Below are 20208 nucleotides of genomic sequence, written 5' to 3'. Positions count from 1 at the left end.
ACAGATGATATACATCATGTTTATAACATACAGTACATAGCTCAACATTGTTCGATAAAAATCTATCAGTTTCCCAAAAGGGAGAGAGTGAGGAAAAGAAAAAAGGGGGAGGGAGGGGGAAAAAAGGAGGAAGAGAAAAGGCTGAAATTATCCCATAGGAGGAGCTAAGGTCACATTCAGGGGGGAAGAAAAAGGACCAGCAGGACCAAGAAAATGCATCTACTAATAACACTTACCCAAAAAAAGGGAAAGTTATTCTCACAAAGCTTTAAAGAAGCATCCAGCCAGCTAATAATTGAATTTAACCAAAAAGGTAGTATACAGCATCAGCGTTTATTATGATAATCAGAGAGATAATACTATACGGGTCAGTACAGATATCCTGTGGGCATATACACCTACAGAAAAAAAAGGGGGGGGGGGACAGAATTCTCAATAACACTCTTTATAAATATAATATGTTCATATCAAAATATTCTCCTCAGACAGTTAGCCAAAACACTTACCCATAGGCGTCACCCCATTGAAAGGGTCATCTTCTATTAAAAGTGGGGGGCATAATCAAAAAAAGTAAGGATAACTACTGTCATTACACCCTCAGTGAATATAAGCAACCATTTTTACCAACTTTACCATGTGATCGCTGTGACCAATCACAAAGATCAACACAATAGTACACAAGGATGGCATGAATGAAAGCCATCCATTGTGTACAATTGTCATGTGATCTGCTGTGAGTGTGTGGACACAGTGGGTGACAGATCCAGCTGCAGTGCAGCCCCTGGGGCACATGAGGCGCATTTTCAGGAGGGCGTCATATAAACTAGTTAACTGAATGTTTTGCTGCTATTTCTGCACATCTTGCTTTGCTGCGTTTGGGGTGTCATTAAAAATTAATGTTACCGCATGCACAATATGTGGTTTTACGTGTTTCGTCAATGCAAAGGCATTCATTATAGCAGTGGTTCTAAACCTCAGTCCTCAAGTAGCCCCAATGGGCCATGTTTTCAGGTTTTCCTTTCCTACTTTGCACAGCTGATGTAAATCAGTATCAATGACATGGTATTGATAAGAGCTATTTTATCTAAGGGAAGTTCCCAAAACATGGCCCGTTGGGGGTACTTGAGGACTGAGGTTGAGAATCACTGCATTATAGTAATTAGGGACTGTGATTAAGCGGACTCTGATTAGAAGTCCGGTTTAGGCAGGCCACTCCGCTAAGTGGTTTGGGTCTAGGCTTAACCGCCCAGTCACTGGACGAACCTGAGGTGGACTGTGGGCAGGCTTTACTGTGTCCTGGGGGGCCGAGACTAAAATGTTGTTAAGTATGAAGTTTTCTAAGTTCCCTTTGACTTGAGTTCACTACAACTCAGCTATAAATCTTATATCTACTGTACTTTATGGGTATGTATGAACATCAGACTTTCCTGGCAGAAAACGGGAGGATGGGTTGTATAGTAAATGTGCAGTTTTGCTAGTATGCATACAAACACATACAAATTCTTCTAACTTTATTTTATTGAAGGTAGTGTGACATATGCGCGTAAAAGTACTGACTGGCAATGCAGTGTTATTTTTTACTCATCTATGTGCAGCACATGTTTACACACCTGTGTGTACAGGCACCTTGAAGACAATGATCTGCATTTATATCAGTAAAAAAAAAAAAAAGTTTGCCTAAAAATGCTGCGCTTTTAGTCAGCAGTGTGCAGGAGGCCTATTTGTTTTCCAATAAGGCACTCAGTATTCCCCCTGGGGCCATTTATCATATGTGTATCAGACCACTATTGGCTCAATTGTCGTATTTTACCACATATCCCAATTGCCTGACTAATTCCAGATCAAACCACCTTATTTGTGTCTGCTGGAATTTTCTCCTCTAGCTCATCGGTCTGATGATGCGGCACTGAAAGACCTTGAGTATATACTGTAATTCTTCACGGCTGAAGTAATATAGTGATAATTAGGACCTGTAAGTGTTATTTAATGTGTACATTTCATAACAAAGAAGTTAATGCTTTATCAGAGCACTGAGCGCTACAGTACATACTCCTCTGGGAATGACATTTTGGCTGTCAGCGGTCCTATCAGAGCATGCAATATTTCGAAGAGCCTTGTGCTTGTAATTAATATCAAGCACTGGAACACGTCTGAGTAATGTGCTGCCATTAACTCCAAGACGCCTGGAACAATAGAGCTGCTTGTAAAGGCTTTATTAGAACACAATAATAAAACTTAAAGTCACACTGATATGTTAAAGGAAATCTAAAATTGCAAATCATCTATAAAACATTAAAACAGGGAAAAAAAGAATTTGGGGGATATGGGACTTTATAGGTGCACTATGATATAGATACATAAACAATATAACAAAATTTTATTTAAATGAACAAGATCATAAAATCAATGCATACAATACAACCATATCCACACCACAGGTGTATGAAAACAACTCATTGGTAATATTGTTTCGCTGTATCCACGTTTATATTTCTACATGTTTCGCCAAATGGCTTTTTCAGGAAAAACTTGGAATTTCATCTACTAAAGGTATAAACATACCTATCAATCAAGCTAATTGATGGAGCGCGAGATTAATTAAAAAATTAATAAGGAGTGAAATCCAATGATGCCGTGCAACCGATCAGCCACAGTCGCCCAAATATGCCGGCCTCCCGTAGGCTGGATGAAGTCAAACACAGTTCAAAGTGTGACTCAAACCAAGCTTTCCTTAGGTTTAACTAAGCTGGGAGCCTCAAAATCCATCAGATGACATCAGTGATCTAGCTATATAGGCGACCGCATTGTGTTTCCCCATTTTAAAATAAAATAAAACCCATCCGTGGGTCAAAGTGACTCCAAAAAGGTGAACGAGTGAAAGGGCTCTTTCTCTTTTTGGAGTTACTTTGACCCACGGATGGGTTTTATTTTAAAAAGGAGAATCACAAAGCGTTCTCCTGTATAGCTAGATCACTGATGTCGTCTGATGGATTTTGAGGCTCCCAGCTTAGTTAAACCTAAGGAAAGCTCGGTTTGAGTCACACTTTGAACTGTGTTTGACTTCATCCACCCATACCCCTCCCTATGGGAGACCCGGCATATTTGGGCAACTGTGGCTGATCGTTGCATGGCATCATTGGATCTCACTCCTTATTAATTTTTTTATTTCAATCTGGCTCCCACGCTCAATCAATGAGCTTGATTGATAGGTATGTCTATATCTTTAGTAGATGAAATTCCACATTTTTTCCTGAAGAAGCCATATGGCGAAACATGTAGAAATATGAATGTGAATACAGTGAATCAATATTACCAATAAGGTGTTTTCATACACCTGTGGATATGGTTGTATTGTATGCATTGATTTTATGATATTGTTCATTTAAATAAAACATTATATTTTTTATAACTATTGTTTATGTATCTATATCATAGTGCACCTATAAAGTCCCTTATCTTGTTTTCTGTATAACATACAAAGGATGTTGGCGTCAATACCCGGTGATCCTGCGATTAAGGTCCTCATTTGGGCCCTGTTAAAGGGTGACAACACTCTTTCCATGTCTCCCAGGTGTACTGCTGACTTGTCACCATGTCACACGCGCTTGCAGTGGAGTCATATATTTTACAGGCATGTTTCACTGTTGTTACCATCGAGAAGCCGGTCCACAGCAATGGTGGTCAACTTCCTCCAAAGTGAATGTATGTAGAGAGGAAGGAGCTGAAAGAAGCTGAGGGAGATCAGCAGCACATTGATGCAGTAAGACTCTTCTGGGGTGCCCTGGTGGCGCTCCTGGCCCATCCTCTTTATTGGGTGCCCCCCACGGAGAGCCGCTTTCCATGGGGGCACCCATGCGGGTGCGCTCATGACTTCCGCTGTTGTGTCTATTGACACAGACAGCAGGACTCGGCCCTGCTCCCATGTCACTGAATTTGATTGACAGCAGCGAAAGCCAATGGCTTCTGCTGCTATCAATCTATCCAATGAGGACAGAAACAGCAGCTGGAGCTGCTGGGCTGGTGATCGTTACTGAAACTAACAGGATCAGGTAAGAAAAGGGGGGGGGGCTCTGGGGGGCACCTGCAGCACAGAAGGTTTTTCACCTTAATGCATAGGATGCATTAAGGTGAAAAACCTTGAGCCTTTACAACCCCTTTAAGGTGGGCAGTTAGATGGGGACTAAAAAGAGCTTTCTGTTTTCATGACATAATTTTATTTTAGACTCAGTGGCATCATCATAGGCCTCTGTGCTTCTGTATACAATGCAGAAAGATCATGGCTGGTGGGAGGGGGATGTGTTGTACAACACTTCCTAAAAGCATCACAGCTCCCTGTCTCAGTACTATGATGCAAGCAGTGGGCTGGCTCTTGGTATTCAAATGTCAAAATGCCTTGCAGGGTTGCCAGCCTCCTGAAGTGAAATTTACTGACAACACAAAAAATTTACTGGCAGAGCCAAATACTATCTGACAGTTTAAAAAGTTGGCCAACATTTACATTTCAGTACAAATATCAATACTGAAGTGATGCATATTTTGCTAGTGCAATGTGCCTAAGATATAACACAAGGCAAAAAATATTTCTCCTTTTACATGAAGGATAGCTTAATATAACCCACCATGGAGTTCCCCCTTACATCAGAGTCTGCAGGGTTCCCCTTTACAGTGCAAGGGGGAACTCTGTAAACCCTAATGTAAAAGGAAACACTGTGGACTCAAGGGGAACTATGTTGTAAGGTGATTTCTGGTCACCAGCCCCCCCCCCCCCTTACATCAGATTTTCCCCTTACAACAGGGTCCGCAGGGTCCTCCTGTAGACTCTGATGTCAAGGGGAACTCTGAGGATACTGATTTTGGGGAGTGCCAGGAACTATGATGTTGGGGGGGACTCTGGTGACCATAGACCATCTTCCGCAAAGTAAATACACTAAATTAAGGGGTAATGGAAAACTTTATATCAGTGTCCCCCCTTATCTTAGTGTATTCACTTCTCCCTAACATCAGTGAACCCCCCCCCCTCCCCCAGCTGTCACTTACCTCCTCCATTGCTTGCTCTGGTGCAGGTAAATCAGACATGGTCCTCCGGGCAGCTCGGCAGATCCTCTAATTTCCTCATCACTAACCCTTCTTCTCCAGACCACCAGTCATCCAATGACAGCCTCTAGTATTTCTGACCACGGTTATCTTGAGTAAGTGCAGATAATTCATGTAGTATTTACTTCCTGAATCCATCTGCTCTCCTCCCCTACTGAAGACTCCTAGGATGTATGACATCAGTTGTCTAGGCCTGGAAACCAGGGAGTAACTGAAGAAATATAAAAACAAAAACATTTAACACAAGTAAATATTATATACTCTGCTATCTATTTACTAATGCTAGCAGCATAAGGATTAAAAAATAATAAATTATGATTGAGAGAGTGACGTTCAAATTTAAGAAGGTGAAGATCCGCTTTAAAGTGGACCTTCAGAAATTATACAAGTCTGAATGAATACATTTCTGACTTGTCTCAATGTTCAGCAAGAGTAGAGTTTTTCCAAAACATTCCACATTTTATCATTAATAAGCCAATGTTGAGCTCCAGCCAGTGACTTTGGTCTGAGATGATGTTCTCAGTCTGGGGCAGGCAGGAAGACAGGTGCATTGAGAGGATGCAAGCCAGGGTTGGTAATAGCCAGACAGCCAGGTACTAAATCAGAGGCAGGAACAGACTTGAGGATACCAGCTGAGGTCAATAACACCTGGGAAAGTTGATACAGTTTGGGAGACAGGAAGAGCATTGGAGATTCAAGCTGAGGTAACAGTCGGGCAATGAAGGTACAAAGAAGAAGGTGGTAAGCAAAGTCGAGCAGACAGGCCAAAATCACTACAGGTAGGCAAAAGTTCCAGAGGCAGGTCTGCGGACAGGCCAGGTGGTACATGGGAAGGTAGAGCCAGCAGGTCAGGCCAGAGATAAGGAGGGACTAGCTGAAGATCAATCAATAATCTCTCTATGTACTGCTCCAGTTTTTTAGGCCATTTGGCAGCAACACCAGTGCTGAATGTGCACACACATGCTGCAATACACACATGCTATAGTATGCACTCTATGAACATGGCCACATGCTGTAGTATGTGCTTAGCTCCCAACTGTCCCTGATTTGGGAGGACTGTCCCTCTTTAGGAACAAAGTCTCCTCACTCGTCCCTCATTTTGGCCTGATGATTAATGCATATATAAAAAAATGCACTATTTCATCTAAATCTTTCATCCAGTTTCTAAATTGTTGCATTTGTATATATTTCAAAAGCCGTTATAAAGGAATAGTAGCGGTAAAAAAAACAAAACAAAAAAAAAACACACGCTTCTAGGTTTAATCAATTTTCTTTGTGCTTTAATTATCCATGTGTGTGGCAAGAATGTGTCCTTTGCCTACATACATTTTGCATTTTTCCAATCTCAGAAAGCTGGGAGGTAGGTATGTGTGCACACATGTGCCCACACTGATCTTCTTGTGTTGGAACAAATTAAAACTTTCTTACACAAGCCAATGTGATGTTCAGCCTAGTAGCATGTACCTAAACCTCATTTCAACAGGTTAAAAGTTCCTCATATGATTTATGGATGGTGTAACCTGGGGAACAGGTAGCAGGTACAAAGCTCCCTGGGATTAGCAGTCTTTCAGGCACAGATACCAAATCCAGTGAGGTAGTGACAAACAGTGTAGTGTTTATTGATATATACAAGTCTATATACAGGTGCTGTACAGTGTTCCAAAAACAAATAGGAACAGAAACTGCCAACCAAAAACCTAGCTGTGCCTCGGCACTAGCTATACAATATTTACAGAGCCTAACTACCAGGCTGAGCAAGCCAACAGCTTGTCAGCTTCCACATTCACAGCTTAATAGCTTTTACCAACCTTTTGCTCTCCTAGACAGAAGTTGTCTGAGGTTCCCAGGCCAAGAGCAAAGGCTGTCTGCTCAGGTGAGCTTAAATTAGCCTGGGGGAGAGGACCAAGACCCGAACTGGAACGTGGATCAGAGATCCCTGAACGTATATGAGAGGAGCCTGGGAGATGTATAAACCCCGAACAGGACATTTCCTGGCTCTCTGGGAAGCTCTGCTCCAATGGATATAATAAAATGTGGACAGCCCCTTTAGGTTCTACATTTACAATACACTTGACTGGGGTAGATCAGAGGTCACCAATTACCAAAAACCTCTGGTCTGCCTTTAAAGCTATACCTCCCACTGCCCAATAAAACACTTGACTCAAAATGGGATTAAATGGCCATAAGGCCTTTTATTATAAACAACATACTAATAAATCAAAACATAACATTACAGGTCAACTTGGGTTTGAAGTCCTTGAAGGTTTCCATATTACTGAAACATAGTGTCTGTGGCACCCACTACCTAAAATATGCCCCCAGCAACAAGACACCGCCTCGGGAGCAATCCCAGCTGACCTCAGACACATTACTGGTCTACCATGACCTGGTCACTATTGGACCACCAACTAGAGGGCACCATACCAACGATGGTAAGCCACCTTTTTCCCAAAACACCAGATTTTCCACCCTTTCAAGGACCCCAAACCACCCAACATCAAAACATCAAACTACCATTAACCCAATGTAACCAAACAAAAAAGGGAGGGAGGACATTCATCTTCTGTCTCCACTTCTCCAACTGATTCTGACACATCCCTGCTTGCAAAACTTTGATCCTACACTCCTTCCATAACCCTCTCTCTTCAGCCAATCGGGTAAACACCATGACTTGACCACTTATTACACGGTTAACCCCATTCTGCAAGGTTCCCCTTCCACCCTCCCATGTATGCCCTGCGCTTATCCATTTAATTCCTAGCTCCGGGCCTGCCTTTTCCTACACGGATACATGCCCATTTCCAACACGGCTCTGTAAACACTTTCATTTAAGAAAATCTATTTATTGTCAGCATTCAGAGACTGCCGACTGCTTAACAGTGTTCTCCCTCATAGACTCATAAATAGAAAGTGTCATTGACGCTTTTCAGACTCTTATTAACATGATAAATATGCTGCAGCAAAGTGAATAAAAATCAATTATCGAATAAATATCACACTTCTCAAAAGTGTAAACTTTCTTGTGTGAAATGCAACAGAACAAGTGCATGGAGTTTCATAACAAGGCGCTGATCCAGCTTTATTAGTGGTGAGACACAGAGCACCTTTACCTGCTTGTTTTACAGATACATCTATTAATGCTGTACAGTCAGTGTTTGCTTAGAGAAGCCATTCTCAACCAGGGTTCCTCCGTAGGTTGTTAGAGGTGGTGGATTGACCACCCATTTGCTAGTGCCTGCATAGTTCCATAGCCAATGCCACTTGACAGAGCCAGATACTTAACATCAATAATCTTTTTGGCTGTAAAAGTGGCATTCTGACCACCACTGTAAGGGCATTCTTTCAAATTGCCACTACTGTAAGGGCATTCTTTCTACTGGCCACTACTGTAAGGACATTCATCCTATTGGTCTCCACAGTAAGGGCATTCCTCCTACTGGCCACCACTGTAGGGATATTCTTTCAACTGACCACCAATGTAAGGGTATTCTTTCTACTGACCACCAATATAAGGGCATTCTTCCTACTGGGCATCGCTGTAAGGACATTCTTCCTACTGGCCACCATTGTAAGGACATTCTTTCTACTGGCCATCACTGTAAGGGCATTCTTCCTACTGGCCACCATTGTAAGAGTATTCTTTCTACTGACCACCAATGTAAGTGCATTACCCCTACTGGCCACCACTGTAAGAACATTCTTCCTCCTGGCCATCACTGTAAGCACATTCTTCCTACTGGTCACCATTGAAAGGTTATTCTTTCTGTTGGCCATCACTGTAAGAACATTCTTCCTACTGGCCATCACTGTAAGGACATCCTTGCTACTGGCCACCACTGTAAGGGCATTCTTCATACTGGCTACCACTCTAAGAACATTCTTTCTACTGACCGTCAATGTAAGTGCATTATTCCTACTGGCCACCACTGTAAGAACATTCTTCCTACTTGCCATCACTGTAAGAACATTCTTATTACTGGCCACAACTGTAAGGATCTTCTTCCTATTGGCCACCACTGTAAGATTATTCTTTCTACTGACCACCAATGTAAGGACATTCTTCCTACTAGGCACCAATGTAAGGGGCATTTTTTATACTGACCACCAATGAATTGGTATTAGCAGGGGTTTTCCTGGATCTGAAGACTTCAAGGGTTTCTCATGGGTAAAAAGGATGAGAAAGGCTGGCTTAGGGCATACATGAATCCAATATGTATGAGAAGTCTGCTCTTAAAAATGCTAAATGTGTTATAATAAACGTGACAGCTGCTGTGTGAATATGAAAGTTTATTTTTTCTACACTCTAATTAGTTTGTGTGACACAGCACCTAGTGCTGTAAACATATCTAATGTGAAAATATAAAAAAATCAATATTAAAAATAAGAGTACTGTTAGTGCTAAATAACTGCTATAAAATAATCAAAAACAAATGACAAAGTAAACTCACATCAACCAGTGCTTAGCACTGCAAGTATAACAAATTTTCAGATGGCAATTAATAATTATATTAAATATCACTAAAATAATTGGAAATAGAATCAAACAACGTGCAAACACAATGCATATAAAGTGCCTATAGGCAAATATGTGCAAATTCAGATAATGAATAATGCCAAATAATGCCAAAACATAAAGATGTTCTCTTGTTCCTTCCAAAGGTAATTTTCAGATCAGACACTACAGCTTGCTGATACTATGCAATTAAACCATACCGGGAGTACAGCTTTAACTCATGCTCAAAAAAATCTTGTTCTTTACACTGCTCAATAGCTCAAGTTGAAACTTATACATAGAGCATTGACTCAACCCCCTAATATTTATTTGCAATACACAAATTGTATATATAGATAGTGGGGACAAACAGATAGAAATTGTCAATTAAAAATGTAAAACTTAAAAACTAAAATAAAACTGACCACAAACCATTATTGAGTCCTTTTAGATGCTGGCTGAACCTTAATAAGGAAGACTCCTGCTAAGTATCATTTGTGATTATTCTGCCTATATACCAACAACCTTGTGAAAAAATATAATATTTCTTTAGGATGTAGGAAAATTATAGTTACTTGTGTCTCTTACAGTTCAACTTGACAGGTGTCAGACATTCTCAAAGTGGGTTTGAAAGCTAACTGTATCTTCTGGATTTTCTCTGTGTGCCTGCAGGATGCGGATGTGGATTGGGATGATCTGTGGGACCAGTTTGATGAACGCCGTTACCTGAACGCCCAGAGATGGAAGCCTGGAGAGGACCCCTATAGGCTGTACGCGTTCAACCAGCGGGAGAGTGAGCGGATACCAAGTGACCGTGCCATTAAAGACACCAGACATTACAAGTCAGTCCACATCAAGTTTTCTTGATTTAATTTGCCTCCATTTTTTTTTTAATTGTTTCCAGGTTTGCATGGAATATATTAGCTATGCATGGTGAGCATTTTGATTGATCTTTTATTATAAAGTTATTTAGAAGAAACTTTAGGATGATACTTTTATTAGGGTGTGATATTGGAGGCCGAGATCATTAGCCAAGCATGTTGGTAAAAGCAATTAGTCTTTATTTCTTCAAGACAGGCAAAACAAAGTAGCTTTCTTCAGAAAATCAGTTGTCTCCTTTTTCACTGGACAACCCCGAAACCCCTCACCCTTAATGGGTGAAACCCCTGAGTACTCAACAATTTCTTCAAGTCATCCCCTTTAGGGAGCACAACCCAAAAAGTGAGCATATCTGTTGTCCAGGACCCATCCCTGACATCCTGTAGAAAGGATAAATAGGTGAGGACTGCAGGGCTAGGTCCACACAGGCAGCAGAAGAGCAGTAAAAACAGTTTGTTGATCCATGTTTTTACCATACCTGAATGCCCACCTCCAAATGAACCTGACAGGTGCTCATGTGTGTAAACATTGCTGTGGACATGATGATTAGCATCATGGTGCAGCAATTTCAAACTTGGCATGTCAAATTTGACAGGTGGCACCGCCTATCAAACTTGCCCATTTAAACCAATGGGTCTGTGCAGCAACCACAAGCCAAATATTTGACTTGAGGTTGTGGTGCGCTTTTTCATTGGGAAACCTCCTACTGGCTGTGAAAGAAAGCATCCAGGATACAAAAGTATCGCCTCCTCAACACCTGCAAACAACACCAAAAATGTGTAGGGTAGGGGCTGCCACACGTATGAAAGAGTTCTAAGTCAGACGTTGCATCCAGGCAGAGTAATAGCTGTGAGAAAATCAATTTCAGAATTCACCACCTAAACTGTATATTTTTACAGGGGGCATTTATTGATGGAAGCATTATATGAATGGTGTTCTATTTTCAATTCTTTGCTATATTTTTTGACTCATACTGTATATATAGATATGTAGGGGTGTACTCTCTAGCATATTGGCACAGTGATAGCTGTGAGAAAATACATTTCAAGAAACACCTCCTGAATGGTATATTGTTTGCACTAGAAGCCTGGCGATAAAATTTTTATATTTCACTTTGCTTCCAATGTTTTTACATTTATACTTTATATAAGGATATGAAAAGTATTCAAATAACTTGCGGTATGACAAACATAGCATCATACTAGTGTAACTGCTGTGAGAAAATCAATTGCAGGATATGCCACTTAAATGGTATATTGTATCCATTGGAAGTGTAAGTCCATAGGCTTACTATCAGAAAATAGGAGCAGAATATAGAGAAGCACCAGAAACATCAGCAACACCCACCCCCCCACATAAGATGAAGGGATGGGAAGGTGGAAGGCCTCCTTACCTTAGAAGTCAGATGTCCTGCCCGGGATGACACTCTGATCTCCCCTCCTCCTCCCTCCCCTGTCCGAGCCAGGGCATGCTGCTGGATGTGGCTGAGCTGCTGTGGGTGAGCCATCCCTGGAGACAGTGGTGGCTGGTGGGTCGGGCTTCCCCTGCGTCTCCCCTGGCCATGCGTCTTCTCCCTCCTCCTCCTAGGTCAATAGGATCGCTTCTCTTTTCAGCCAATCGGGAAATGGGTCGCAGGACCCGCTTCCTGATTGGCCGGGAGGTAAATCAGTGTGACATAAGCGAATATTGCCCAGCAGTGGACTGTTCCTGTTGTCCTTATGTCCAAAGCCAGTCTGTGGGCGTGATGACATCAGGAACAGTTTATGCAGAAGACCACTAGCGTACGGGAGACAGGAGTGACAGGGACTGGTCTTGCGCTTGGAGGATCGGATTAGGTAAGTATATCTCCGATCTCCTAGGCAAACTGAGCAATTCATTTTTTTCCCCCCAAGTTCTTCTTTAATGTTGATTAGCAAATATTGTCTAAATACAAGAGTCATGTGTATTCTTCCTTGAATCTTGGTGTGCTTTGTGTATTTGTTCCAGATCTGTGCAGTAATCCGGTGTGACACTTTATCTCCTGTGTAGGAACTTTCTATGATAAAGACCTGTCACTGGTACTCTCTCTCCTTGTGCAGGGTGACTGGTTGTGTCTCCGCCCCCTCCTGTAGTTTTTTGCAGGCAACCTGTAGTGGGTGGAGCCTACTGGACCACTCCCACAGCTCTACTCTCTGCACAGGCTATGTGCAGCACAGTGATGATGTCACTGCTATTTTTATAAGGTAAAAAAGCACGCAAAGTGGATTAAAATCCTATGTGGCTTTTACAGAATATTTTTAACCACTTCAATACCGTGCCAAATCTGAACGTTGGAGGCGCACATTGGGTACGCTCTGTGATCACTGTGTCCTTAGGACACAGCTGATTACAGATCGTGGAAAAATGGCCAATCACAGTGGCCCTTTACCATGTGATCAGCTTTGTCCAATCATAGCTGATCACTTGTAATCAGACTTTCCGGTTAACGTCGGTCCTTTCCTCACGTGCTGCTATCTGTGTGAGGAAAGGAAAGCTGATAACCTGCTAAGCTGTCAGAACACTGTTTACACTGTTTACACTGTTTATCTGTGCAGCCCCATTAGTGCAGATCAGTGCCGTCTATCAGTGCCCATCAGTCCACCCTCATCAGTGCACATCAGTGAAGAAAAATTACTAATTTTACAAATCTTACAACAGAAACTAAGAACTATAGGCAACTTTTTTTTGTTTTTGGATAGAGCAAGGGAGAATTATAACCTCTGTCAGATTTTTTTCCACCATTTGTGCCCCATTGGGGAGATTTCCCTTCACTTCCTGTCCCATAGCCAAACAGGAGGTGAGAGGAAATCCCTGCAAATTATGGGGAATTCTTGGGTACCCCCAGGTCACCAGAACTAGTGTCTCCATTACTTTTTTGGGAACAACCCAAAATTTTGGATTTTCTTTTACTTTCAATCATAACAGTAAACAGAACTACTAGAGAGGGTGAATCTTCTTAAAGTGGAGTTCCACCCACTTTTACAACTCTTCAGCATCCCTCACTAAACTGTGCACTGTAAACAAATTGGATATTTTTAAATTTTTTTTCTCAGCGCTTACTGTATAGCGGCTGTATTCATTTTTCACTTCCTCCTCCCTGGCCGCGGCCCATCGCATCATTTCCTGTTTGCAATGCCTTCTGGGAAGGGGCAGCAACTTCCTCTGACACTGCCGTTGCTATGGAAACCTGACCTGAAACCTATTACACTGCTTGTGCTGCACTGAGCATGTGCGAGATATGAAAGGATGAGATCCAGGAAGAAATACAGTCTGGCTTCAGATGCCCAGACTTAAGATGGCCACGGCCTGCTGGAAGTTTATAAAATAACAAACTACTACTATAAACTGGCAAAACAGACCTTAGTTTACAGACTAACTTTACTAGAATACATTAAGCTTGTGTATTATAGGGGTATTTTTATTTAAAAAGTATAATTTCGGCTGGAACACCACTTTAATGAGGGCACAGACAGCAACAATAACCCAAAAGGTGTTCTAATTTCTCTCCACTCTATCCAAAACTAAAAAAAAAGTTTTACCTTGAGTTATATGTAGCAAGGTCCCATGCCACCTTCAGTCTAATAAGAACTTCCAGGGCCTGAGATAGCTGACATCCTTCTGTATACAGGCAGTCCCCTCGTTACAAACATCCGACTTATAAACAACTTCTGCTTGCAAATGGAAGGAGACAACAGGAAGTGAGAGGAACTCTACCCCTAGGAAGGGAAATTCACTCCTGTAAAAGTTATTATGGGAAAAAGGTACCTCCACTGATGCTTTATAACCAAGGCTTGTTTCCACGACAACCCAAAATTTTCTAAATCCAATTGTCATTGGGACAGAAAGTGAGGTGAAATCTTCTGAACAGGGGCACAGACAGCAAAACAAACATTACAGGGGTATTAACCCTTCCGTATGCTATCCAAAAAGCTTAAAAATAGTTCTTTTGGTTGGAGCTACTTTTAAAAAATTTACCAGTTCTGACTTACATACAGATTCATCTTAAGAACAAACCTACAGACCCTGTCTTGTTTGTAACCCGGGGACTGCCTATATGGTGGGTTGCAAGGCATAGTGGGTGTAATGCAAGTTTGATTCATGGGTGCCAGACACTTCTTGAATGCAAAGAGTTTATTTCTCTTGAACAGAACTTTGGGAGAGAGGGTAAAGGCCAGGACATCCTTAGGGAGTTGCAATGTTAATTGGCAGACTCCAAGACTTTCTATAGGTAGACAGCCATGCAGGGAAAGGCATCCAGCAAGACACCACATCTGCATGTGTAGACACACTGTCTCCTATGGCAACATTCTTTAACAGTTTCTAACACAAGTGTAATGCCCCGTACACACGGTCGGATTTTCCGATGGAAAATGTCCGATCGGAGCGTGTTGTCGGAAATTCCGACCGTGTGTGGGCTCCATCGGACATTTTCCATCGGATTTTCCGACACACAAAGTTGGAGAGCAGGAGATAAAATTTTCCGACAACAAAATCCGTTGTCGGAAATTCCGATCGTGTGTACACAAATCTGACGGACAAAGTGCCACGCATGCTCAGAATAAATAAAGAGATGAAAGCTATTGGCCACTGCCCCGTTTATAGTCCCAACGTATATGTTTTACGTCATCGCGTTTAAAACGATCAGATTTTCCGACAACTTTGTGTGACCGTGTGTATGCAAGACAAGTTTGAGCCAACATCCGTCGGAAAAAATCCTAGGATTTTGTTGTCGGAATGTCCGAGCAAAGTCCGACCGTGTGTACGGGGCATTACAGTTCCATCACTTCCACTACAATCACTCCTTGTAGTTCTTCAACCCACTGAGGTCCCAGTCTCTCTAGACTTGCTGATTCACTGCCACTGAATCCCTTGAGCTCCTCCAATCTTCATGGTAGTATCTTCCTCAAGCGTCACCCCCGCTTCTTTGCTGAGTCCCTAGCTTGGCACTCAAGATACTTGAACCCCACTGGCCTGCTCGGTCCCTGGCTTGACACACAAGGCTGCTCTGCAAGCGTCACCTCCACTGGCTGGGTCCCTGGTTTGATACCTGCTGAAGTTTGCCTGATTCTTCACCGTCCCCGGTTGGTGAGACTACTGCTCCGATACTTGCTTCACCTACTCACTGTGGTCCCTGGTAATAAGGTGGATGGTCCCTTAGTGGCAACAGCTTCCCCCTGGCAGAACCATCACTTCTGGTTGGATTGCAAGCTGCAATCCCAACCCTGCGCTGCTCTCTTGCTTCTGGATAGGCCTCAGACAGCCTAGCAGCCAGATATACCCAGGATAGGCCCAAAGTCTGGCCTAGCAGTACAACACACGTCCACCCAGACAGCCGTCCAGGTGGCACAGAACCCCGAACACCTGACTCCACCCAAATATATAGGTTCTCCCAGCAGGCCAAGGGATTTAAGAAATCCCCTGCCCATTGGCTGGGATACCCCATATACCCATAATCTGACCTTGCATTGCCCTTCTCATTTCTAATGCCACCATGTACCCAGCCAACTAGTGGCAAAAAAGAAGTGCAGCAATTACAGACTTAGAGTGAAATCAATTGATCCTCAACAATTAGCCAAGGTACAGTGATTTGCAAAAGTATTCAGCCCCCTTGGCATTTTTCATGTTTTGTTGCCTCACAACCTAGAATTAACATGGATTGTTTGAGGATTCGCATCATTTAATTTACAGAACATGCCCACAACTTTGAAGATTTTTTTTTTTTTATCGTGAAGCAAACAACAAATAAGACAAAATAACAGAAAAAGTCAATGTGCATAACTATTCACCCTACTAAAGTCAATACTTTGTAGAGCCATCTTTTGCGGCTATCACAGCTCCAAGTCGCTTTGGATAAGTCTCTATGAGCTTGCCACATCTTTCCACTGGGATTTTTGCCCATTCCTCCTTGCAAAACTGCTCCAGCTCCTTCAAGTTGGATGGTTTGCACTTGTGAACAGCAATCTTTAAGTCTGACCACAGATTTTCTATTGGATTGAGGTCTGGGCTTTGACTAGGCCATTCCAACACATTTACATGTTTCCACTTAAACCACTCAAGTGTTGCTTCAGCAGTGTGTTTGGGGTTATTGTCCTGCTGGAAGGTGAACCTCCATCCTAGCCTCAAATCACACACAGAGTAGTACAGGTTTTGCTCAAGAATATCCCTGTACTTAGCACCATCCATCTTTCCCTCAACTCTGACCAGTTTCCCAGTCCCAACTGCTGAAAAACATCCCCACAGCATGATGCTGCCACCACCATGTTTCACTGTGGGGATGGTGTTCTGTGGGTGATGTGATATGTTGGGTTTGCGCCAGACATAGCGTTTTCTTTGATGGCCAAAAAAGTTAATTTTAGTCTCAGACCAGAGCACCTTCCTCCAGACATTTTGGGAGTCACCCACATGCCTTTTCACAAACTCAAAACATGCCATTTTGTTTTTTGCTTAAAGTAATGGCTTTCTTCTGGCCACTCTGCCATAAAGCCTAAAGCTCTATGGCGTGTACGGCTTATTGTCGTCCTATGTACAAATACTCCAGTCTCTGCTGTGGAACTCTGCAGCTCCTTCAGGGTTACCTTAGGTCTCTGTGCTGCCTCTCTGATTAATGCCCTCCTTGCTCGGTCCTTGAGTTTTGGTGTGCGGCTGTCTCTTGGCAGGTTTGCTGTTGTGCCATGTTCTTTCCATTTGGTTATGATAGATTTGATGGTGCTCCTAGGATCATCAAAGATTTGGATATTTTTTTATAACCTAACCCTGACTTGTACTTCTCAACAACATTGTGCCTTACTTGTTTGGAGAGTTCCTTGGTCTTCATGGCATTTGGTTAGTGGTGCTTCTTGCTTAGGTGTTGCAGCCTCTGGGGCCTTTCAAAAAGGTGTGTATATGTAATGACAGATCATGTGACACTTAGATTGCACACAGGTGGACATCATTTCACTAATTATGTGACTTCTGAAGGTCATTGGTTGCACCAGAGCTTTTTATGGGCTTCATAACAATGGGAGTGAAAACATACGCACAGCCCAATTATCAGTTTTTTATTTCTGAAAATTAGTTTTATGTATATATTTTTCTAATTTTACTTCACCAACTTAGACTATTGTGTTCTGATCCTTCACATATAATTCAGATTAAAAAAACATTAAACTAAAGGCTGTAATGTAACAAAATAGGTAAAAAGCCAAGGGGGGTGAATACTTTTGGAAGGCACTGTAGCTATACCTGGCAGGTTAATTTAGGAACAACACCACATATACCTTAACATAGGGGGTGGGTGGATGGAACCATAATGTGCGGAGGTGGACCATTAGAGACAATAAAATATTTCTGGATCGTATAGTAGTTTGGTACTCTTTCTTCCATTTTGGACAGGTTCTTATTGCTGTCTGTGTCCACATTGGGGAGATTTCCACTCACTTCCACAGGGAATGTTCATGTTCGGGAAGAAGAAATGCATGTGCATGCGTGGGTGAAACGCCGATGGCTTCTGGATTAGTGTTTACCTGAGCATGCACATACACTGCAAGCACTGGAGTGCACAGCCACTCACCTGTATTGGTGGCTGTACGTGGCACATTCAACTCCACGGGTGCCAGAAAGTGCCAGGGATTTTGTGTCTCAGCACAATATTGTCTAGAGTTGGTCTATAAGATGAATGTTCCTGTTTATAGCCCCCTCTGCAACTAAATATGACAGAAGACAATTTTTCTGTGTGAGATGGTAGTGCATATTTCATTACACGCACCTGCGCCTCGGACTACACACGTGTTCTGCTCGGCAGCTGCAGAGACATTGACAATGCTAATTCATTCTCCGGCTGCAGATCTAATCCCTGGGATATGTCAGAGAGAAGCCTCTGTGCTATGATGGGAGCACCTCCGCTGCACAGGCTCTTTAATTATTCCCTACCAAGTGGAATTTTTTGCAGTCCTGGTTGGAGGAAGGAGCCCGTCCTCAGCATGAAGCCCTTTGATATTCCAACATAAAGCAGAATTATGCAACAGGAGATCTGTAGAGAGATATATTCAGGCTGAGCTCCAGGAAACAGTTAAAATATATATTGGATAACTGTTTTACCTTCAAAAGGAGTTATTTTTCTGTCCATCCTGCCTGGAAATGTATACAGTTCTGCTACACAGCACAGCCCTATTTGGCAGAGAAGGAGACCTAATTTTTTTTCTGTTGCAATTCAGGAACACTAAGGGCTAGTTTACAAAAACGTTGCTCTCTGAAGAGGGATCTGCGTTGTATCGCCTAATAACTGCCTGCTTTAACCCCTTAAACCTCATGCTAACGTGCTGCAACCTTGCATGCAGATGCAGGGACCCACATTCAGTTGAATGGGTCACATTTAGCAGATGGTAGTGCCTGCTGAACGTGAAAGCGGAGATAGTTCTTGCTGTGCCATGATGCAAAGCATCACTGCTGTGGCATATATACTCCACCCCTCACACCCTTTGCAGTATAAGGAGGAGTGGTAAAACCATGCCCACCCCCAAACACAAGTGTAAATGAGGCCCTACATGTCTTGTCCCTGCCCAGCCTGTGACTGCGCAGTGACAAGAGAAGCAGCAAACTGATAATCTCTTCTCTATGGCACTCTTCTCTCTTCTCCTTTGAGCATGCTTCTTCCACTGCAGCATACTTGACTGGCTCCTTGCAATTCTCTTTTTGGAGGGTGAGTTTTCCAGCTTTGTAGACTTTTGGGGAGCCTGATTCCCCCTTGTATTGCAGATCAGGCAAACGGTAAGCAAAAGAAAACTTAGCGGACTATTGGTGTGTTATGAGAAGTATTGTCATTGAAATAGTAACAATACTACAGTGTGTGGATTCCAACCATAGTAAGACTTTGTTCACACCCTGTGCATGGGAACTGTGCTGGGCAACATTGCTCAGCACATTCCTAATGCAATACCATTCAGATGCAAAGCGCTGTTCCCTATGAGGCCGATTCACACCACCGTGTTTCAGCACAGAGTGAAACGCTCACAGTGTGCAGCAATTTCAGTACCAGAGAGAACCCTGTACAACTGTGCAAGACTGAAGGGAAGGCTGGAGTTCAACTTTAACCACTAGTCTACCGGGGGAATTGTTTAATTTTGTGTACACATGGTAAAAGTCACAATTTTTTGCTTATGATTTCTACAACCCTCCAAATAGTATATATGGTTTGAAAGCAGAGACCCTAGAGAGTAAAATGGAAGTAATTGCAATTATTTATGTTACATGATATTTGCGCAGCTATTTATCAAATGCATCGTTTCAGGAAAAAATACACTGAATTGAATTTTGGTGGAAACACACACAATATTTTGCCCAATGTTTTTGTAAATATAAAAGATTGGACAGTGTTGAGTAAATAGATACCAAACATGTCAAGTCTTAAAACTGTGCACACCAGTGGAATCGCAAAAAAAAACCCCAAATGGTACCCAAAATTATCCATAGGCAATATTTTAAAAGACTTTACAAGTTATCAGTTTTAAAGCGGAGTTCCACCCAAAAATGGAACTTCCGCTTTAAGGAAGGTGACCCCCTGACATGCCACATTTGGCATGTAATTTCTTTGGGGGGGCAGCGGGAACCCTAAAAAATGAGGGTTCCAGCTCCCACTTCCTGTCTGGGCTCCGCGGAGCCGGAAGTCAGTCCACCTCTCCCCTCTCCCTCTGGGCAATCATCTGGGACACGTCACAGGTCCCAGATGATTGCCCGGCCAGTCACGGCTC

General features: G+C 42.6%; 1 protein-coding gene across 1 annotated transcript in view; it reads left to right on the top strand.

Moving 5' to 3' along the window:
- Positions 1 to 20208, top strand: part of GALNT14 (polypeptide N-acetylgalactosaminyltransferase 14) — a 707004-nt gene that overhangs the window by 249784 nt on the left and 437012 nt on the right. The window contains exon 2 of the mRNA XM_073628286.1: positions 10259 to 10428. Within this exon, the coding sequence (XP_073484387.1) occupies positions 10259 to 10428 (170 nt within the window). The remainder of the gene's footprint in view (positions 1 to 10258; positions 10429 to 20208) is intronic.

Source organism: Aquarana catesbeiana, linkage group LG04 (genome assembly GCF_042186555.1).
Source record: "Aquarana catesbeiana isolate 2022-GZ linkage group LG04, ASM4218655v1, whole genome shotgun sequence".
Classification (NCBI taxonomy): Eukaryota; Metazoa; Chordata; class Amphibia; order Anura; family Ranidae; genus Aquarana; species Aquarana catesbeiana.
The sequence above is the reverse complement of the archived record's forward strand: the minus strand, read 5'-3'. Positions and strand labels throughout refer to the sequence as shown.